Source organism: Lagopus muta, chromosome 20 (genome assembly GCF_023343835.1).
Source record: "Lagopus muta isolate bLagMut1 chromosome 20, bLagMut1 primary, whole genome shotgun sequence".
Lineage (NCBI taxonomy): Eukaryota > Metazoa > Chordata > Aves > Galliformes > Phasianidae > Lagopus > Lagopus muta.
The window spans coordinates 2,392,266-2,415,544 of NC_064452.1; the positions used below are offsets into that span (position 1 = coordinate 2,392,266).

General features: G+C 37.6%; 1 protein-coding gene across 6 annotated transcripts in view; it reads right to left on the bottom strand.

The window, feature by feature from the left end:
• The window catches only part of BRIP1 (BRCA1 interacting helicase 1), a 104,034-nt gene that overhangs the window by 52,995 nt on the left and 27,760 nt on the right, over positions 1-23,279 (bottom strand). For all 6 annotated transcript variants that reach the window (XR_007380716.1, XM_048966670.1, XM_048966671.1 and 3 more), the window contains exons 15-21: positions 18,522-18,681; positions 17,700-17,821; positions 6,708-6,820; positions 4,413-4,495; positions 3,429-3,755; positions 1,858-2,685; positions 2-75 (exon numbers count right to left, since the gene is read on the bottom strand). Coding sequence is in view for 5 of the 6 variants with exons in the window: in XM_048966670.1 (XP_048822627.1) it covers positions 2-75; positions 1,858-2,685; positions 3,429-3,755; positions 4,413-4,495; positions 6,708-6,820; positions 17,700-17,821; positions 18,522-18,681 (1,707 nt within the window). In the remaining variant the exon portion in view is untranslated. The remainder of the gene's footprint in view (position 1; positions 76-1,857; positions 2,686-3,428; positions 3,756-4,412; positions 4,496-6,707; positions 6,821-17,699; positions 17,822-18,521; positions 18,682-23,279) is intronic.

Consider the following 23,279-nt stretch of genomic DNA (forward strand, 5'->3'; position numbering starts at 1 on the left):
CCTTTTTTTCACAGGTGTTGTCTCTTGCCCTAACAGTAGATTTTCCTCTTCTGTACTGCCTCTGAACTTTCAATCCTTTAATAAAGTCAAGATACTATGATTAGACATAAGAGATCACGTCAAACTAATACATATATGAAGAATTTTCAGTAATTTTGCTTTTCTACATTTGGGAAATCAAGCAACTCTAGGAAAGCTGGTTCATTGATTTTGCTTCCCTTCCACTTGCAGACTGGCAGTATTTAATATAATATTCTAAATTGCCATAAATTTTTTAACAAAAGAAAACAAATATTCTTACCCACTGAGATACTGAATGTTAGAACTAGTTAGAAGGATCAACAAAGATAGAATTTACACGGCTTTTACACCAAAAGAAACTCCCCCTTTCCTCTTCTTCCTCCTCTCCACCATTTCCTATGGGACAGTTCTTTCCAGAAGCCAGTCCCACAGAGAACTGCAACCTTCAATCAATTACTTAAATTTTAATCTGAAGTAGCTACGCTTATCTTTAAATAAGTTTTATGTTTAAATGGCTCCCAACATTAGAGCTCACTTCTACCCTATCAAGTGGGAGCATGCACATAGTTACCATCATTACCTGATGACTATGGGAATTCCATAAACCTAAACGTGATCCTTACATGGCACCAGTAAAAGAAAATGCTTAACCAAATGGTAAACACTGCATCGTAATACTGGTTACAGAAACTGAACAATATTCTTTCCATCCTTGGACCTAATTTTCTAAAGTTGTATTTATTACACAAACAGAATTTAAATCACTTTTGACACGAACACATTCACAGTTATGTAGAGGTGGACATCAGAATGCTATTTGGATAAAATTCTGTAGAAAAGGACCAGTAAAATTTTACTCAGCTCTCACTCAGAACATACAAATGGCCATAAAGCAGTTGTAAAAACCTTGCATCTGCATATTAATACACAATAGAAACAAACAGTCTTTTCTTGAAAATCATGCCTGACATTTTATTACAGCAAAATCTTGGTTGGTGTTTTGACTGCAGTAAATCAAAGAAGTTTTTAAATGATTAAAAAAAAAAAAAAAAAAAAAAAAGCAGACTGAGGCAGATTTAAAGTTAGTTATGTACAAATTTACATTGTTATATATGGCATGAAGGGCAAATGAGTCCTCATTTTGATGAGTACATACGAAATCTGACCCCCAAAGGTTATTACCTCCCAAAAGGAAATTTTAAAGAAACCTCAACTTCCATATAAAACAAAAAAAGATTAATTCAGAAGTCTATCATCATCAAATATCCAAGTGTGCAAATGCTACTATTGCACAGCCTCTGTTTTAACACACTCATTTTAACAGAAGACATGTGAGGGAAGAGAGTTCTGAAGAACATACACCTATTTCAGTATCCATTCTCAAGCTACAGTATTACTCGATCTGCAAAGCTGCTGTTATACATTTTTAATTAAAAAAACCCTAACAAATGCAGAAAACCCTAATTTTATATGGATTTTTTTGCTTCCTGATGTAAATTCAACTGCTTGTGTTTAATACCAGACTAATAAAACCTGTAAGACTCAGACCTCCTCGCTGTACAAGCAAGAGAATTTTCACACATGATACCTGTCCTTTGGTCATACAATTAGGGTGAAGAATCTTATATCTGCAGATAACTGAAGGGTGCATAATTTGCACAGTGAAAAACAAAAGCAACATGATATATTGAACCTGATAACAGCATGTGAAATAGAATGTGAATTGGAAAGCAATCGTTGCTCTCCAGTGAGGCTATGTTGTAAAGACTGCTCATCACATTTCCTATGGAAGCTGTCACTATGTGCTAGTATTGTCCAGTAAAAAAAGTGACACACCTTTATTTCTTGATCTGGAAAGACTGATTTTCCGTTTTTTGGTGTCCACCTCTTGAGATTCTACCTGTTCTGCTTCTTTTCCATTAGTCACCTTTTCAATATTAACTGCACTATTCTTACTGATATCATTCAGCATTGTTCCAAGTAAACCTGTGTTTCTGACATCATCATTAGTAATTGCTTTTGGCTCACTTAGTGTTTTTGAGGTACTGATTACAAAAAGATCATCAGCTACTGTGGGTTTTCCACATTCAATCTGATTCTCATCTGGATCTAGTGGTCTCACTTCCTGTTCCTCAGATTCTGCATCATCATAGAGCTCTGGAGTGAAGTAAAGGCTCTCATCCTCATCCTCAGCTTCTGCAGACATGTCTAACACTGAAAGTTCAGGCTTCCCTCCTACTGAAGGAAGCTCACTACTGGGCTCAATGTGAAGCTTTTGCTCATCAAGATGCTCCTCAGCAACTGGGGCCTCTGTATTTTTGACTGAAAAATCAGTTGTTTCCAAATGTGACTCTGGTATACTTTGTTTATGTTCTAAAGTGAATGATGACTGGCACTGATTTACACCACCAATAAGTTCACTAGCACTGTTCACATTCTTTCTTTGTTTGCTGCTTGCTGTGGACACGCAGTTCGTGGCTACAGGCAAAGGTGTTGAAGTCAGTGGTTTAAAGCAGCAGTGCTCTTTCATAAAATCAGAATTAGTCCGATCACTCTTTTTTTCTCTCTCTGTTTTAGTTGCAGGCCTTCTGGGTTTGGAGTCCATATGTTTTCTTCTTTGTGTTGCATTGTGAGAATGACTCTCCACATCAACTTTCTGGCCACCTGTGAAAAATCACAACACATTAATTAATTGTATATGCCTTCCCCCTGCTGATTTACAGCATGTTTAGCACATCAAAATTACCACTGTTTTATTAGGTTTGCAGATATTTTATAATGCTCATTAAGATCCAATACAAACAAAAGCCCAGATGTTACAACTATCTTTGCACATGAATTGTCTTAATGAAATCAATAGATTAACTGGCCCATGTAAAGTGAGAGCATATGTACAACTGGATTTCAAAACCTGTCTTTTTTACTCTTTATTCTCTTACATGATTTACATTTATCTTACTAGAAGTGAAATGACAAGCTTTTCTAAAATTGAGGAATGGAAGGATAGTTGCTTGTAAAGCTTTTATAGGAATTGATTGTACACAGGGAGTCTCACTGTATCTAAACAGCAGAGACAGTTTGAATCAAAGCAATAATTAAACCTTGCATTAATGCTCAAAATCACGTTTCAAGCATATTTTGAATTATCTTCATATTTTTCCAATGACAAAATCAATTTAAGTGAAAGTAATTTTGATTGCACTGCAAACCTTTCAAACATTATCAGTTGTTTTAAGAGTAACTGCAGTGTGCTGAGCACAGCTCATATACATATGTGAATAATTATTTTCCATCATAGCATTTCAATACTTTAAAAAAATATATATTTGTTTCTTCCAAGAGAGATACGAGTGAACACTTGAAATTGTTAATGAAGCCCTTTTCCCCCCCACAGGAAATGAACATACTTTGCTGCATTATTGCTGTGATATTACTTGGCTGATTTGATGGTTCGGGATTAATTGAGTCGATGGTTGTAGTTAAATGAGTTCCTGGGACCAAACTTTGCTCCTCAGTTTTAACAGGAACATCTGGTGACAGGTGAATAGTTGCCTCCTGTTGAGAAGCTGATGACAGCTCTTTTGAATTTAAAGGTACATGGGAAAATTCATTGCTACCCTGTGACGAAAAATCAATGCCTTTCTGGTTTCTTTCAGCAAATGCATGTAAGGATTCGAGTGCACTACCAAAATTTTCATGATGCTGGACTTGTTGACGAATCCATTTAGATAATCCTAATGGGGGAGGAAAAAAAGAAGCGTTACAACAAAACTACATTATGCATACCCAGTTTTATTATTATATATGCACTGCTTTTATGCCTGGGTATTCATTTTTCTTGTTATTGAGAATTATTAAAAAGAAACTCAGAGTACAGATATTTATGACTGTACTAAAAAGTTATGACAAAAACTAGAATTTAAGTAAATCAAAGCTTGATTTCAGATTAAGCAAGATATTCAGAAATAACCACAACTGTCAATTGCAAAAAAATAAAATGCAATATGCTTTCATACAGCAATCATTTTTACAGCTCTCAAATAGCAGAACAGATACAAATGTATCTCAGGAAGCAGAAGGGATATAATTTGAATGCATTTGTTGTGCAAAAGACATGTCAGAAAATGGTTTGACTCATACCATGGCAGCTGAGCTCCACCTGCTGACTAGACAGCAACATTATCTGTTGACTCCTTCACAGATCTTTTCCAAACCGATCAGGAATAAAGACACACAGTGCATTGCCTCCTAAGCAATTTCTTTTCAACTGCAGATTTTTAGTTTCATGGCTATGCTTTGTTACCTCCTACAATCATATTTCTGTAATCTTCATTTATTAATAGCAACTTTCCCAAAAAGATTTATTTATTTTATTATTTTAAACAGCTTACCAGTTATGTACTTGTTAGGGTTGTTCCGGAAGCGGTCATCAACTAAGATAAGGGCACCCCAATCACTCCTATGCCTTATACACCTACAGCAATGAAAAAAACAATGTCTGTATAACTGGAGGCCATATAGTAAAAAAACTGTGGGGATCAGACAGGAGAAATAGTAAAGAGGCAGCCTGCTGGGATATGCAAAAATATACAGAGCATCTTCCTACTCCCTTGCAGCAAATAATGTTCATTCTGGATGCACGAATGGTACTACCAGAGTGTATCACAGAAGCTTAATTTTCCTTCATTTCCATTACTATGTGGAAACAAATTAAAACCAAACAAATATTCAGCATCTAATCAAGCCATATATTTGTTTTCTACTCTTAACTGGACAAATTAAATACTGAAAGGAGAAAAGGTAAGAAAAAAGGAGAAAAAATTAACTCCAATGCAATGGCAAGCATGTGGGGTTTTTTAAAATGACCTAGGCATTTTCATAAAGCAATGTATAGAGGTGCTGATCAAAGCTGCGGGTGATACTGTTTAGTTTGTAGCTGAGGTTTTATAGACCTCCAAAAATGTTCCAGTATTCACTTCTCACGCATTGACATTTTTAACATTATTTGGATTTCCATACTGCCTCCCAATAATAACATGAGTGAAATATGGAAAACAATCTGTCAGTGATAGTTCAGGATTATTACCCCCATTGCTCAAGAAGTGGACAGTTTTTGAAGACGTTTGCAAATGTACATGAAAACACAAGTGTATCAGTCAGGGCTTAAAGTGGCAACACCGAAGAAACGATAATTGTTCACATTTGAGATGTCTCCACAATGAGAAGAGCTTTATTCAGAAACAGGCTTCTTCCCACTTCTCATTTTTTCACTGCATGGGTAAGGGTTGACTCATAGTTTAGATGAATGACACACGCTGGAGAGACATCCTGCACTTTTAGGAGAAGCAGCACTGCAAGGAATTCATTGCATGGTGTCACCTGGCCATACACACCATCTGTTCAATTCCCAAAGGCTGCTGCTTCATTTCAAAGACTCGTGTTACTTCATATACTGTAAGAGCACTGAATTAAGAGAAAAGTGCCAGACTGAGGACTAGCACGCTTCTGCTCACTTCCATCCCTGCAGGCATCTACAGCAACTACTGTTTGTGTACCTACAGCAACTACTTCCTGTGTCTGCCCCAAGAAGCTATACTTTATAATAACTTAGTAGGCTGTTCTGTTTTTATAAGAACTGTCATCATTTGCCATCATTCTTCACCAAACCTCAGCCAGTAAGGACTTAGTCCAACAATAATGCACACCATTTACATGTTTGTTTCAGAATGGAAGCCTATTTCCTCCTGTTAAATTTCAACTAGCACAAGTTTATTCACATGACAAATGATACAACAAGCAATTTCACTAAAGCTAGAATCAAGTTAAAATTTATTTCACAGTGACAAAGCTTCAAATCAGTTTCTTACTGCTAGCATTGCACCACTTCTATTAGCTTTTTTCTTAGCTAATTGTAACTAAGAGGAACTTAAGAATGTACGATCTAAAGCAACAAGAATTTACAATGAGATTTTATTTACTTAGACTATATTGTCTCAAGTTTGTCCCTAAACCTTCATTCATATCACTGTACAGATGTATAATATACATACATGTACAGCATCTACATTAAATGCAGCTGATAGATAGCTATACAGTAGCTATCTGCATACAGTAAACTCTGTTGGGGAAGGATGAACTAATTCTGTTCTGTTAATAAAATTTGAGTGAATTATTTCATTTGAGAAAGTAAGCTATAGCACTTCTAAATCTGGAAAGAGATCAGCAAGCATGATAACTGAATTGACCTTTAGCAAAGGCCTGCAAAAAACAGAACAAAACAAATATTTATTCCTTTCAAAAATACTGTAGGCTAAACATTAAAAAAAAAGTTCTAAGCTCACCAAGAGTATAATTAGTACATTAGAAAAGACCTAAGATTTTTTCATTTGATTTGTAAGCTCAGTAATTATTCCTCCTCTGCAGATGCTTTCCTTTCTGTATCTGGAGTAACAACAAGTGAACCTGCAGCCTAACTTTGCAGGATGAAAAATGAAAATTCTGAACTCTTAACAGTGCTCAAATGCACAACAACTGGCAGACAGCTGCCAGTACAGAGCAGCTGAATACCTGATATATACAGTATCAGTTTTCTGGTCTGATTTACCCCATGTTAATAATGAGGAATCAGTCATTGAAGATGTCATATACAAAAATATGCATGTTCTTAATCACACTAGGTTTCTCACCTTCCCAGGGCCTGATTCAGAGCCCTGTAAGCCTGGATTTCATACCACTGGCTCCCTGATAAAAGGCCTCTTGTAGTTTTATGCTGATCATTATACTTCCTCTTTAATTCAACCTAAAAAAGAAATCACAAAATATTGTTTGCGATTATGCTCTTGAAAAGAAAATATTCTAAAATGGAAAAAGAATCAGAGCCTGATTTAATCAGTGGATATTATAAGGTAAAAAAGAGAGTTTCTTAGATAAAATAGATCAGAAACAACATTGATAGAAAGTCTTCCAAGTTTTGTCTACAGTTATCATTTATCCACAATTGTGATGCAGCAAAGGCTTCAACGTTCCAAGCTGCCAAAGTCAAAATATGCAACTGATTCATACATGCAATTTAAATGGACCAAGTACAATAAACTGGAAACATATCATCAGATCTGCTATGCAGCAATCGGAATTTGAAAACATTCAGTACAAATTTCACAACACAGAAGACTGCACCTGCATTACATAAACACTTCAGGAGCGTTTTAACAACAATGACTTAATACACAGAACATTTCTAACCATAAAACATTTGAAAGGTCTCATATCTTTGGCCAAGAGAGTCCCTTAACTACAAGGCTCAAGTTTGCAATCAGTGGGTTATGAAGTTGGGAATTCCTCCGGTGTGCCAAAAGGAAATGCTGGAAGCTCCAGAAGACAGCAGCTCTATAACCTATTTTGCTGCAGAACCCCCTGAATGTTGGTTGCCAGTAGCTGTACTTCAATTATTAACCAGAGTGCGTGCCAGGACACTGCCTTACTACCCAGCATCAGTACCCAGCAGGCAGCAAGCTGCTCTAGCCACAAAAGAATGAATTCTACCACGCTCATCGGGACGACCATTAATACCCCTTTCACTCACAGATCATACCAGGCAGACGTAGAGGGTTCTAATATTTAATCTTTGAAGGCATGTTTGAAGTGCAGAAAAATACACTGTAACAGCACAATTTGAAGCAAAGACAGAGGGGCCACGTAATACAAGCTGCAACAGTACCCTCAGAGTGAGCTCCTGCTGCCCACTGCCTTTTGCTGTATGATGCAGTATTAAGCTACCCAGTATTTCAGGCTGGGAAATAGTAGAAGAAGCGGCCTCTCCCACTGCTCCAAAGGCAGCTCTGACAACAACTGCAAAATAAATTCCTCGATTCCCTTTTCTGATCATCTGGGCAACTGCGCGTGAACTGCCTGACCTGAACCGGAGCAAGAATTGGTTGAACTAACATTATGCACAGTTATAATAACATATAGCAAAAGGATTTCTCCTGACCGTGGGGGAGCTGATGGTTGCGTTTGTTGAGGTTTTTATTTTTAAACAAACAAAACTACACCAACAAGGGTCCTTCCTTTGCTCTTTTGTACAGTATTAACCTTTCTAAACTGACAAGTGAAAGGACACGCTTCAGGAGAGAAAACAGCAGACTTCTAACCTCTTCTGACAGGTAACTTTCAAGTTGGATTTGGGTAAGAAATTTTATTTTATGTACTTATGCCCTTTAAATTGCCTGTCAAATTTACAAATTCAATCTTTACAGCCAGAAAATAAATTCAGTTTGATTTCACAGATTTAATATTTGTTCCAGTCACCCTGAATTTATTGACTGGCATATGAGGTCTCCTTTGTAAGTTTCAAAACAGAAGATGATTTCTTCCGAGTAGCTTAGGAGCATTAATACCATTCTTTAAGAAGGAACCAAAGCATAACTGAGCATTTCCACATATGTAAGTGCTACTTGGAGGAACATCAGGGTACTCCTCAACAGTGGAAGTGAGGTTGGAGAATTTCACTCAAGTTTTTAAAAGCCTAACCAATGGCAAATGGTAACAGGAGAAGGCAGAACAGCCAGATCATCTCCATCACAACGTATTATCCCATAAATAAAATACACTGATACTACAAGCCAATACATGTCAGCATTATGGAAATGTATACAACTTGTAATGCCCATCAACAATGGCATTTTGTTTTTCAAATTATAAAAAAATAAGTCACTATTTGCGCTGGTCTTTTCTATCTTATTGAATAAAGGGTTAACAGAAAATAAGCACTGGGTTTTCTCACTTTGACGATCATGTCTCAGCATGAGATGACAACTTACGTTGCTGAGAGTTCAGTTTTCATTATAAGTCTACGAAAGGTAAAAGGCCAGGGCATGTCATTTTAATGCAATCAGAATCTATTTCATTGTATAACTCTTACATTACCAAACATCAAATCAACGCCCGATTCAAAATGACATGTTGCATATGTGAAAAAGCCAGTCTCTCCTGCTAGCAAATATCCTAAATGCGCAGTAAACCACAGGCTAGAAGGGATTAGTTAAAATGTCAGAAGACAGCCTTTTACTTTTACCTGTTCATCCTTAAAAATATACTCTTAGCTATCAGGCATGCTTTACAGACAAATAGCTTCAGCAGGCAGCAGCAGAAGGCCCGTGGCAAGCTCTGCCATCTTGTAGCTGTCAGACAGATTAGGCTTTGATCTATCTGGGAGGTCACGGTCACATTCACATTTACTGAAGTCTAACAGCATTATACCTGCTAACCACTCGTTCTTTTAATGCTTAATTAGTTCGACATCTTTCACTACAGAATATCAACTGAGAAATAGCAACAAAAAGTAAATGCCATGAACAAACTTTCCTATTTAAGACTTGGAAAAATCTTTGGAGGCTGTTTCTACTACCACTCCAAAGAATTTTTGAATGTTTTTTTTTTTTTAATCCAACTTAGTAAAACGAGTTTGCTTTTTTCCCCAACAACTGCATTAAATGTTCTACAATTCTCATTATACCGCATTTTTAAGTGTTGACAACTCAGGAAAAGAGGATAAACAACAAGTACACACCTGAAGAAACCCAGGTTAATTCAAATGATACGTAAATAAGTAACAAAGTAGGTTTATACTGTAATTAATATGGACTGTATTTGTCAGCCTATGACACGAATCTCAGAAGAGTAGAGATTGTTTCTGACCCCCAAAATAACATGCACATGTACATGCAGAAGCCTGCAGCCTTTCAGCAGTATGCCTGCCTGACCCAGATGTATTCAAAATTAACATAACGTGGCTGTATCTAACAGCAGGATATAAAAATAGTTATCTATTGAGCTGGTTGCTTAAACAGGAAAAAAAAAATCAGTGGAAAAAACACAAAACCAGAAGAGGCATTTTTTCTTTCCTTCGAATTGAGTTCTTTCATTTCTGCAAACAGAATTCTGCTCCTTACCAACGTCTGCCCTTAGGTCAGCACCCAGCAGTGCTGTACTAGGCTAAGGAGTCAACTGCCGGAAGGACAAAGGCAAATAACCTGAGAGCTGTATGAATACAAACACACACACACAGGCAGGGATACAAAGACACACTTGGAAACTCATGCCCAAACCTCCTCAGCATTCTCCTGCATGGAAATGAAAAACAGAAAAGGGGTATGAATATTTTCTGGCATTTCAGTAGCTTCTTTATCACAGGACAAACGGCAGTGGAAATGAAGACTACTGTCTGTGTCATGCAGTGAACTTCGCAACATGCATTTAAGTTTAACATCTAATTCCCTGCCTCCTGAAAACCAACAAAAATTCAGGTGATCACCTCATTCCCCACTTTCACCCCTTGTCCCCTAAAAAGACATAAAAATGGTTTTTAAGCAAATCTGTCCTCTTAAAAACCTCATGCATCTCTCCCCCACCTGAAATAGCAATAATCAGGATTCTCCAAGAATATGCTTGCCATCTACTTTCCTCCTGACGAATGCCAAAGAATCATAAAAATCATGCAAGTGCAGGAAAGTAAAAGACACAAAAACCTTTTTTTTTTTTTCTTTTACATGTGAGAACTCTTAAATAGAAGAAGCATTAAATGGCACAGCTTTTAACTTTTCCCTCCTTGCTTCGAAAGTAGTAACAACATCTGAGAGATTTAAGACTAAATAATGCACGTACACAGACACAGGCAAGGCACAAGACTCACCTATCTAAACACAGCACCTCAACTTATTAGCCCATTATTTTAGATGAAAAGTATTACAGTAGGATATTATCTTCAAATGCTCCAGGCATTCCAAATACAAACAGATTTAACATAACAGTACAAAATAAGCGAATGCTCATCATCTACAGTTTATTAGTCTGTGTATTGCAATTACTTATGAAGGCCATTCCAACCAATTCATGTATCTAAATATTGCAATCAGATACATAAATAACACTACTCTGCTTTCACACACAATGCATTTTAAAAAAGAAAACAAACATAACTGTGAGCAAAGTAACACTGTATACTACGAGAAGGTTGATAGGGGCTGGAGAGGCTCAGTGCTGCAGCTCCATCCTGCACAGGTCTCTTTACCAGGTGAATCACCTCTCCCCTTGCAGGGGCTTCCAATTCAAACCAACAGTTCTGAGCAGCAAAGCCACACCATGCCATATCAGACTACTAACTGGCCAACCCTACCTTCAGGGAAGAAAAGCAGCAGTACCATTTTATGCAAAGCCGTATTTCCTCCCTTATGTGCTCACAAGTTATTTTATGACTAAACGCTTCCCAAGTATTCTCGCTCTTAATCCCAGTGTTAAAGAGATGGGAAGCTTATGTAATGCTGCAACCTCTGAACACTTTGAGTATTGTCAACTACACCACGTGGCATCTCCGATCCTGGAGTTTCACAGTTTGACAAACCTTGTAGCACATTCACCCCAGGCCCATCTACTCATCTCAGTCTTGTAGGCTTGGAGGGACTGTGAACAAGTGACTTGATTAAAATCTAATGCAACCAAAACTGTGCTCTGAAGAGAAAATTCAATCCATTTCCACTGAAGCAGAAGTGAAAAAAATCAAGCAGCTTCCCCTGAGGTACAAGGTTGCTGTGTACGCTCGGTGCCGCTGCGGCAGAGGTGAAGTGGTAAGTGTCAGTCATCCTTACAAATCCCCAAGGTGATAGCTTCACTTTTAAAGCTTTCAACATACTTTGACAGTGAAGTAAAAACTTAAAGGTCAACGCTACTTGCTAAGGATAAGATAAACACAAGAAAATCACTTCAGAATTTTTTATGGATCATAAAAGTAAACTATTAAAGGTAAAGGAAAAGTTTTGATTTGCGGTATTATTTATCCAAAGGCTTAACTTCCAGATATATTCAGAGATGATTTCTGTAATCTATGGCAACACATTGACATTAGCCTTGCACCAGTAGAAAAAAAATGCCATCCAGCAGCCTTACAAGCAAAGCTGAACTGAAACGTTCCCTTGCTTAGCCACAGGAATGCTCTATTCCACAGGATTTTGCAGCTACTCCCACAGATGGAGCCTCCACTTAAGAAAAGTGCAGATGGCTTTGACTTTCTACAACCATTCTTGTTTCAGGAAAGGTGGGAAATGAAAGGCTTCTGTGATATTCTCCTGCTGATATAAGCAGCTGTTACACCATCACCTATTTACTGCATTGCCTGCGAAATGTTACAGCAAAGCAGAACGAGACCTCACCTCTACCAAAACTTTGTTTGAAAAGAGACATAAAAATAATCTCAAGGAAAAAGCTTATTTTAATATACACTTCCACATACATACTTGGTAATGGAAGTAGCTCTATATCCTGACCTTTTCCTTTGGGGAGAAGAAGAAAAGTGATGGAGGTGTACAATATCCAGAGCCAGCCACCTTGTGAATGTGCGACCCAGCACGCTGCCTTAGTCCTTCATGAACATCAGAGCAGATTGAAATATTTACAGTGTAGTGCTGCAAGATACTACCACAGTTGGCTGATTTTTAAAATAATAATAATAATAATAATAATAATTATTTTTTACAAAATTTAGAAGTAGGTTGCCCCAGTAAGTGTATAAATTTAACACTCAAAGGCTTACCAAATAATATTGCACATTCCAATGCTCCATTTCTTCCTTACATACTTCTTGTTTTACGAAGCTACTTTACAATTAAAGCATAAAATAAAATTGAATATGAAGTGTGGCATGGAAGAAAGAAATTTAAGTGTGCGCACACAAGAATGAATATACACTGCACTTTTACCCTACTCTATATGTTCCTCTTAAAAGGCATTCAATAAATAAGAGGACATTCAATAAATAAAATACTACAACGCATGGCTTTCCTATGAAAGTTCCATTCATTTATCTCTGCTCCTTACTTCATTTCTTTTTTTTCCCTTCAGTAATAGAGTGAAGGAGGAAGTAAATACAGATCAGGTTTAGAAAACCATTAAGATAGATGATCACACACAAAATAAGACCACTTTCTACAATCATTTAAATCACACTGATGCCAGGTCATCTGCAAATGATATCTCACACATTTTAGGCTTCTATGACATCAAATTAGACAGGAAAGATCACAGAATCACAGAATCACCGGGTTGGAAGGGACCCCAAGGATCATGTAGTTCCAACCCCCCTGCCTAGCAGGGCCACCAAACATACACATTCAGATCAGGTTGCCCAGGACCCCGTCCAACCTGGCCTTAAACACGTCCAAGGACGGGGCATCCACAACCTCCCTGGGCAGCCCGTTTCTCAGAAACATCTGAAATGATACAAAGATGTCAATTTTTTCGATCCCTCCAGAAGAAACTTCAGCCTTTCAGCTGCTTGAGGTTGCACGTAACCAAGAAAATTGTAACTGAAATTGTGTTACTTCACATTCTACAAAATACGATCACTGGAAACAGTGAAGAAAAAATGTGCTATCGTAGTTCATAATCACAGCATGGCAGTGGTGGGAAATACTTCTCATTAACAGCAAACGCAGCTACAGTTCTTGAGTCATGTCATTGCACAGGACATCCAGCCTTATCTAGTTTCTTTCTTTTGCACATCTATTGCTGCTAAAGGGTTTGACTCTGTTTTCCTCTCTATTTTGCTAAGTTCTCTTTGCTGTTATATGATTATTTACACTCTACTGTACTACGATCAAAAGCATCTGGAAAGGTGGAAGTGAAGAAATGCTCTCTGGGAAAGTTAGCTTAATGCTTGCACTTCAGAGCCGCCCATTATCAACATTTCATAGCGAGTTCCTTTATTTTCAGGTCCCCAGGGTAAAAGTAGTAAATTATGACTTGAACTACACCAGTCACACTTGGCTCCAAAATCAGATTTTCCTACCTCTAGTTTCAGGTCCCAGAGGTGGGCAGAGGAAATCCTGGTCACAGCCAAAGAAGTCATTTTTGGCTCTGAAATACATTTTCCTGCTTCACAAGAGCCAAACCCTACCATTGAGAGCACCGTAGCTTTAAGCAATACTTCAACATTTCTTTTATATATTTTGCTTTAGCAACCTGATTCCTCAGCAATACGAAACCATTTTCAATCATACAGAATTACAGGTTTGGTCTCCCTTTCTTAACACAGTATTGTTATTATGAAGTACACTTATGAAACCTAATCATTGCTTTCTTCCTAACACTGACAAAGAGTTTTAGACTCCTCTCTTTGTGACAGCGATTGAATCTAAGTTACCATGGGCTTAAAATTCTTAAGTGAAGCAACTGGAAAAGAAACAAAAATACATTCCTTAAAGGTTCTACACAAAATAATGCACATACAAAAGCTTACAGTTACTGAAGGAGACCAAACGCTCTCCTTTTAACACCTGAAGTTGTAGCATTTATTTACAACACACATGGAGAGCATAATATTGCATATTTTACAACATATTTGGTGATGAGTTTCTTGTCCAAGGAGATGCCTGGATCCAAAATGCTAAACAGTGGGCCTAAACAGTATGTTAGCATCAGATAACATGTATGTAGGACTACGCATCTTTTTCTGCCACATTATTTATGTTCTCTAATATTACGGTTCACTGGAAGTAGCATCAAGTTACAAACCATAAAATTTATTTAGAAAGCAGGTTGGTCACAGACAAGTAATATTAGTGGAGATGAGCCAACATCAAGCTGCCAACATAAAATACCGGTCTCCAAAGGCACAATTCAATAAACCCTTATGACTGCGCATAGTCCTAGTAGTATTACAGGGATTACTCACACAAGGAAGAGCTATGTGCAGGAGTAAGGGGTTGTAGAGCTGAGTCTTAAGAGGACTTTTACTAGACTTCTACTAGCCCAAAAAGCAGACAAGCAAGTGTGACTGTATGTAGAGAAAGCACTATTTTGTTATTTACCCCAATTCCAGAAGTATCCCATGAATTTCCCTGGGCAATTATTAGCCACTTGCATTTTCTATTTATAAAAGGATATAATTACTATAATCTTATCAGTTTCTTCAGTAGAGCTACCAAGCATCAGTTGCTTTGTAAAACAAGAGATGCAACTCTTGTTTCCATAGGTGTGGACCTAGGTTCCATAGGTTCCACCTACTTAGCTCTAACTTGACTTGCATCGCTGTGTTTAGAATTATCTCCTCAGAATTTAAACACCATACTAATCTTCAAAGCTGGAAGTTTTAAGGTTTTCAGTATTTAGCCTATCTTCTGATGTAGCTAGCCATGTATACCACAAGAGCAATTGTCTTAACTATCCTATGAACTCTGAACCATTTCAGTTAGGAACTCACACTTCCTAAAATCCTACAAAAAGAAAAGAAACAAAGCAATGTTTTCTAATATTTTAAAATCTGGATTCTTCTAATCCCAGGAGAAAAAAGGGTTTCAAGTGAAGAAATTGTACATTCAATGAAGATCGAACACCCTAAAAGAAAGTCACTCGCTTGTACCTGCAAGAGAGAATTCCTCTATTCTTACTATGACAAACACAACTACTATGTCTTGAAAACAACACTGAATAGGAAAATGTATTTTAATGAAATACTGCAATTATCTTTCATGATAACTCTTATAAATTATTTCCACTGTTTAAAGCAAGTATTTGAACATCAACTTCCACTTTAAAACACCATTCCCATCTCAGTTTCAAAGGATTAAGATCTAATTTTAATAAGTATGGATAACAAAGCTGCACCACGAACAGAATGGTGCAAATATCATTTAGCCCCAGCAATCAGATATTACATTAGTTTTACATAAAGTTTATTATTATTTTTTTAATGATGTAGCACATACTTTTTTATGCCATTTTTATTACATTTCTTCCACTCCTTTGTGGGAAACAGCACTATAGCTTTAGTATGCTTTCTGTGTAGCCTCCCTTATCCAGCTGACTACATGAGCTGAAGTGGTAAAAGAAGCATGCAGTAATCCAGACCTTGGACCAAACAGAGCATTATTCAACTTGCAGGGAAGTACTGCTAGTTGGAGATCATTTTGAATCCAAGCTGTTGAGCAGAAGACACACTGACAGTAAGAACAATTTCCCCTAGCACCATTCCAGCAGCACTACCACACACCAGCCAGCTTCTCAGATCTGATGCTAAGAGACCAGTGCATGCCCTTCTCTCATTTAGAATTGATCAGTGCAGTGCTTTGTGCATTACTGCATCTAAATATACGCACACAAACCTTTAGCTGTGTGCAATTTGGCAGCTACTGTTTCTATCCTTACTTAACAATTTAGAGGTTTTCTTCAGTCTGATTTAAAAAATAAAATAAAATAGATAAACCTAACATTCGTATTTTGGAACTGTTATCAGTAATGAGGTGCACTGCCCAAATTTCTACTATACTACATATTTGGTCATATCCAAAAGAAAATCAAAAGCAGTATTTTTAACCTTAAAGAAGATAATCCATTGTGAGCATAATTCACCATGGACCCATACTTTTCAATTCAATTTTGTACAGTTTAGAATACAAAAATATTGACATTCTGGAAATTGTTTAAAGCAAAATGTAACAGTTCCAGCTCTACTACAGACCAAGTGTTTCCAAAATATCATTTCAGAGTACACTTCTAAAACAAAGCATTTCTAACTCTAGAAACTGTGATGAATTTTCTTTGAATGTATGTGTTTTTATACTAAAGGACAGGGTATTATGTTCTAGTAGAAGAAAAATGTTATGGCTGAATAAGCGCCTCAAGAAAGTTATGCAAACATGGAGAGAACACCACACCAGGCAGCCACTGCTAACACAACCCTACTAGTCCTCATAGGATGTGGGTTTTTCCTACCAAGGCTTTAACTAGGCACATGCTGCAGACAACAAAGAAGTCTTTGGCTGTTCACTTAAGCTCAGAACACATCTCTAAAACCAAAGCTGAGGCAGCTTGAGCTTTCAAGTGCAGACCCATGGTTTTCTTGTTTGATTTGGCATTATTAATAACAAGAATCCAGCTGTTTCTGATATTTATTCTGTAATACTTTTTTCTTAGTTTCACAAAGAAGTCTAAAAATGCTCTAAAATGTACACAAAAAGAAGGACAGACACAGTGGCCATCATACTGAGAAGAAAAGTGCCAGCCGTGAAGCATCATGCACTTAGCTTATTTTTAGTGATCTTCCAGATGAGTTAATAATACATATTCCTTTCATTAAGCAGAAAGAAAGTCTAGAAAAATACTTTTCCATATTCATTGGCTTTCTTTTCCTTAATAAATGCCTGGTCTCAGCTAGAAACTGCCAGCTCTCATGGAACATTATCTAACTACACCACAAGCTCTGCTGAAGTCAAAAGAAAGGAAGTGTTGATGTGGGCAATTACACAGCAATGGAAAAGCAACAGGATGTTACTTTGGCCACCTGCTGAATAATACAAATAGTCTCCAATTTCTTTAATTGGAGATGCATCAGAATACCACTTTTAGGCAGAAAAGAGCACTTTAACAATATAAAAGCCTTCACTAGCAGCATCAAAGGAATCTACAGTATTTTTCCCTTGTGCGATATACATGTATTTAGAATTATAGAAATGGGTCAACAAAACATGCTGAGCTGTTCCTCCTTTTAACTGCGTAGAAAGCAATAAAGGGTTCAAATAAGACTGGAGTCCAAGGGTAAACATTTCCAACAAATGTTGTGCATATGTCATATTTCAAACAGGATACAAAGAACAACATACAACTCTTTCAATTAGACATCCATGTCCTACCTGAAGGTCTTTCACATTTGGGAACGGAATACCTATGGTTATAACTGCTCGAGCATTCTCATCACAGAAATCCAAGCCTTCACTAACTTTTCCTCTGCACACAGCTATTAGGAGTGCTCCATCTTGAAGAAGCCAAAGAGGGACATGCATCATTCCCAGAGGTAAAGTAAACATCAAAAGAAAGTTTCAGCAATATCTTTTAAAAGCTCAACATAATATAGCATAATACATTGTGCATCTGTCTGGAAAAGGTGAGGGGATTTAAATTTAGAAGTGTTTTTTGTTAGAAAGATGAGATTAACTGTATTTTCATTGATAAAATTGTGATCTTTAACACAAGTAGTAAAATAATTTCCATTATATAAGACAGCGGTACTTAATTATGCATGAACTATATGCACAGTGTTTCAAATTGAAAACTTTCAGTTCTGTATTCCAAAAACTATGTTACTGTTGACATGCTATCATGCTTTATTCTTTACCCTAACATTCAGGTATTTTGAAAAGAAATCCTACAGGAGCTGCAATGTATGGTAAAAGCGATTCTTTGAGAAGCCAGTCTGCACCCTGCTGGACACACAAACCCACATTCCTACACAGTTCACTGCCTCTTGGACACCACTATCAGGATTGTGCATCATTCTGTGCGTCCCTTTCTCTGCATGCAACAATGAAAACAGCTCTTAATCTTCCTCATTTATAACAATAATTTCTTAAGATAAAGTTAACTTCAGTATTTAACCATATCTTATAATTGTTAAGAATAATTTATTTCTTTTTTTAACTTGAAAGGACAGTGTAACTATTGTCTGCAGAAAGTACCTTTTTCTCCTTTAAATTTTATTGCATCGTAGTATATTTTCAGCAGTTCATCGAAGTCACTTTTTGCTCCTCCTTGAGGCTCTGCAATGACTGTCTTAACAAGCTCCAGGTTTCTCCACAAGCCAGTGTGCATCCAGCGATCTTTCAATTTGTCCAACAGCTGAAAAGAGAAAAATCCAGAAGAGCTGAAATAAATTGTCACTTCCTCAAACTGTTCCAATACAGACACTTACTGTAGTGCAACTGCATTATTCAGTTTTTGCATTTATGAAAACAAGTTCCACAGTTATGCAATACTGGTATTGAAGTCAGTATTTATCAACAGCCTCCTCTGCTTCAAGGCCTATCAGTTCTGTTATAGCTACCAGATTCTGAGCTGCACTATTTTACTCCAAATCAGCACGCAGTCAAATCTTGTAAGCTTGTTCTATATATACTGTGAGCATAATAAAAATATGCATTGCATTACATAAAGCTAAGTCTAGAAGTATCACAGAAACTGAATTCAGGTGGGCAGGGGTCAATTTTGCAATTACCTGCTGTCATGTCTCTTTCCCATCAGTTTCTAGATGGAATATTATGAAGTTAGGGAGCAGAAGTCATTCCTTCACCTAATACATTTGTTTGACAGTGCACAGCACTTCCCTCAGACCAAAGAAATGCAACCAATACATTTGAGCACGAGCTGAGCTGATCCGGTTCAGTGGACAGAAGGTAAATACTTGATCTCACTCATCATAGCGTTCAGTGTGCCATCACTAACTGCTGGGCAGTAGAGCTGCTACACTCTGCAGGTACAGAAGATTTTAGACTAACAAATTCCATAATATGGGTTACACTCCTAATTCGTACTTCCCTCAGCTCCACTCATTGAAGACTTGCTCACTACTTTGCTCCAGGCTGTATAAAGTGCTCCAACTGGATCCAGCACCAGTCCCAGCCCAGTGCTCAAGAGCTGCAGCATCCCTCGGTCCCTACCCCACTCGCCTCTTTGATGCACTCCAGAAAAAAAAATAACAACAAGGGATCCTGTATGCTTGCAAAATTCATTTCTTAAAACAAGAAGAGTATGTTAAGAACATATTTCACGTTCTTAACACTAGATCTGAATTTATTCTCTGCTGTTAAGTACTAGAGTTGATCCCTTTTGAGGTACATCCAGATCAGAGGGGACAAATAGTACACTGCCTTCGGTACGATGACTAGCTTTGTTCAAGCTCCTATTCAGGAATACTGATTACACACTGGTGTTGGGACACTGTTCTCAAACAAGCACAGAAAGACCAAATGATGAATAGTACTAACACTTCCTATGTGTACCAATGTCACTGCAAAAGAAAGCATCTCTTCTAAAAGTGCCTGGCCCTGTGTTCATCCACTTCTCTGCCAGCTTGGTCATTTCCTGGCAGCATCCTATCTGTAATCTCTTTTTGTAGAAAGGGTTATATTATGAGCAAGCAATGAAGTGCATCTGGCCATCCACAGCCTGCCACTAAGTCCTCAGTTCTTGGACATGATGTGAAGATAATTCTGGTAAAGAAGAGAACCGAACAAATGATGCACCTAAGGACATCCACTTAAGGTGTATTAGAGCTGCCACTGACTGTAACATTATCAGCTTTTCAGATTTCATTCTTCCTTCTGCAAAGCTAATATCTGCCCAGGCACCTACTCGATGGGCTGTGCTAAATCCACTTCTGCCTTCTCTCTGCCATGCCTGACAAAAGGAAGCTGGGGAGATACCACAGACAGGATGCACTGGGGTATAACTGAACTTGAACTTTACATCCTTAAAGCTACTCATGTTCTGGGGATCATTTGCCCCAGCCTTCTCCTGCTCTTACCATCTCAGCTACTGAAATCACTGGGTATTTTTCGCAAACACAGCCGTATAAAGCATCCTTAGTAGAAAAATCATTTCCTAATTTGAATGAATCAAAGCCTCAGAAAGGACAAGATTCCTTACCAGAAGTACTTAACACCCCTCAGCTCCACCGGATTTCTCCCATAGTTGAAAGCAGCATAACTTCCATGCATCACCAAAAAGATGGCACTAGAAAACCTCCCTCCAAATTCTTAAGAAAATCTTTTCTCCTTTGTGTTGGCCCCTCTAGGCACACATCTATTAGACCATATGAGGTTCAAGTTTTAATCAACAGCATCATCATCTACAGGTTTTGATCGAAGTTATTACCTCTTCTATTTAATGGCACTTCCAGGATATGAAAACTTTCCTGTGCACAGAAAACTATGCACAAGCATATACAATGCCCGGGCTATTGCCACAGGCACTAAAACAACCAGAATTACGGACATGACTGCGTACAAATAAATAAAATATGAAACACATACATGGCTCGTAAGAGCTATGAATCAAAGGCAAGGTTCTCATAAAAAATTATTTCACTTCAGATTGGAAAAGTGTAAATGGGAGCAAGATATAATGCCAGGAATCACAAGGAGCAACCATTAATGCCCACAGTCAGTCACTTTTTCAACCCAAGGGAATAATAGCTTCTGCAGTGGAAGGCAATCTGCGTATATTTTATTAAATCCCCTAAAAATGGATTCTCAAATGGTTTATTAACAAACGCTCTTCCTCCAGAAGAGCAGAAAATCTTGTTAGAAAGAATCTGTCATCTTCCCATGCACTGAAGAATGTTTACTTTGATAGCTTTTTCCTTGTTTTCCTTCCTGCAACTTGAAGACACCTGTAAGCTATGACCCACAGAACTTCTGAGCTCAGTATTTAGATTTACCATTCATCTTTGTCAGCGTTCTCTTTTCGAGGCAGCTTTTGAAGCACTCTTGAAGTTTAGGAATGGAGGAAAAGGTTTTCTTAACATCTCTTGCCATTATGTTGTGCTCCTATGCTAAATCCTCTCATCCTGTGTCCATGAAGGAAAAGCTTTGCCCCTTTCCATTTGCTGTTTTGTTTTATTCGATGCCAAAAATTGCATTAGGGGTTTCCCATGTCATGAAGCGAGACCAAAGATTTGTTTAATGTGTTTTACCCTGAGGCAAGTTCACTGTAATTTCCAGCATCTTAAAGAAGCCAAGAAGCACTAACTTGCAGCACTCACACTGCTGCACTGTAATTTGGGAATGCACTTTGTTTTTGCAGCATTCAGTAGCACTTGATGGCGATTGTTAAAGCAGCAAATACCTGTGATGAGGAAGGGTCTCCTGGCACACACAACACAACAACACAAGGAGTTACATATCCTGATCTACAGCTCCGTAACTCATCCTGCTACAAGCACCTGTTACTACATTTCTTTATATAGATTATTCCTGCAACATTTTGGCTTTGGTTCAGATCGTGGATGGATTGTACCTCGGAAATAGCTTAAAAAGGGAACACAGAAATAATCTGGCCATCAAAAGTGCTTGGGAAAGCTTTGGAACACTTAAAAATAAAAGAGGATGATCAAAGGCAATACAGAAAAGGATAAGGAAGCCATCATGACCCAAGTAGCAGCTGATATAATAAACTTAGGTTTTATTAGCTAGTTTAACAACTATTAACTAATTTAATAACAGCTGCAGTGCATATTCTTGTGCATCTTTAAACGTGCTATCTTGTTACCCATACATTTATGTAACAAAAGGTATTTCAAGGGACACAATTTCCACAAATCTCTTGTAACCCTCCTCAATCTGGCATTTAATACCAAAAAAGCACTTGTCCCAAACTTCAGCATTTTTCATCTCATTTGCATGAGATTCATTTTCATGATAAAATGTTTGTTTTCAACTGTTAAGATACTGAACGTTTTCTTTGTTATCTGGATACAGAAGGTAGCTGAGGAGAAAAAGGAAGCAGACATTAGGTTTTTCTTAATAAAAATCACAGTATTGGCACCACTGTTAGTGCAAAAAGTCAGAGATTCTCAAGAGACTAACATTGATCTAAAAGCCTTTTCCCATGCAGAACTCTTCATGTGTTTGCTACTAGAATTTTCTTTTTGAATAAGCACTGCTTCAAATCAAAGTGTGCCTCCAGTGGGCTGGAAACGTGTTTGAAGGGTCAAATAGAAGTTCTACACACAGTCAGCACAAAACTTCAGAAAGGGAAAGCAGGCATCTCCAGCTAGCCCTGAAGCTGAGCAACAGAAGTCCATCACTTGCTTTGCTCTGGTAGAACCAAGAGGGCTCAGGACTGGGAGAATGGGAGATTGCTTGCAGAAAACAGGGTTAGCATTCAATCCACCAACATGTGCAAGTGACACACAAAGATGTGGAGCTGCTATAATGAGGAACATTTGCATCATCTTTTGAGCATTACTTCAGTAAGGCACTTGTTACTCTGCAGTACCAAAAATTAAGAAATTGCATGAAAATGAAACACAGTTTTCTCATCTTACTACAAAATGCTTCCCACTATTTGGGCTGTCCGCAGGTAAACAACACAGGCTGCTTTATACATCACCAGATAACTCACACTGCATTTGCATTAGCTGCATCCTCTTCCTGCCGATGGCAAAAAATTTATATATATATACACATATATAAATACATATAAAATCTATAGGCTGACAGATCCTTCTGCAAATTTAAGCTATTACGAGAAAGATCATCATATTTTCCACAGAAGTAATCCTCTGAAGATCCCAAGGCACAGATGTTTTTATAATGTATCTAATTCCATAGGCACTGCATTACCTTTAATAAGCTCTCAGGACGAGGCACAGCTTGCTGAATCAACTGCTTAACTACAGCTCTAACTTTTTCTAACCACTCTCCTCCTGCTCTGAA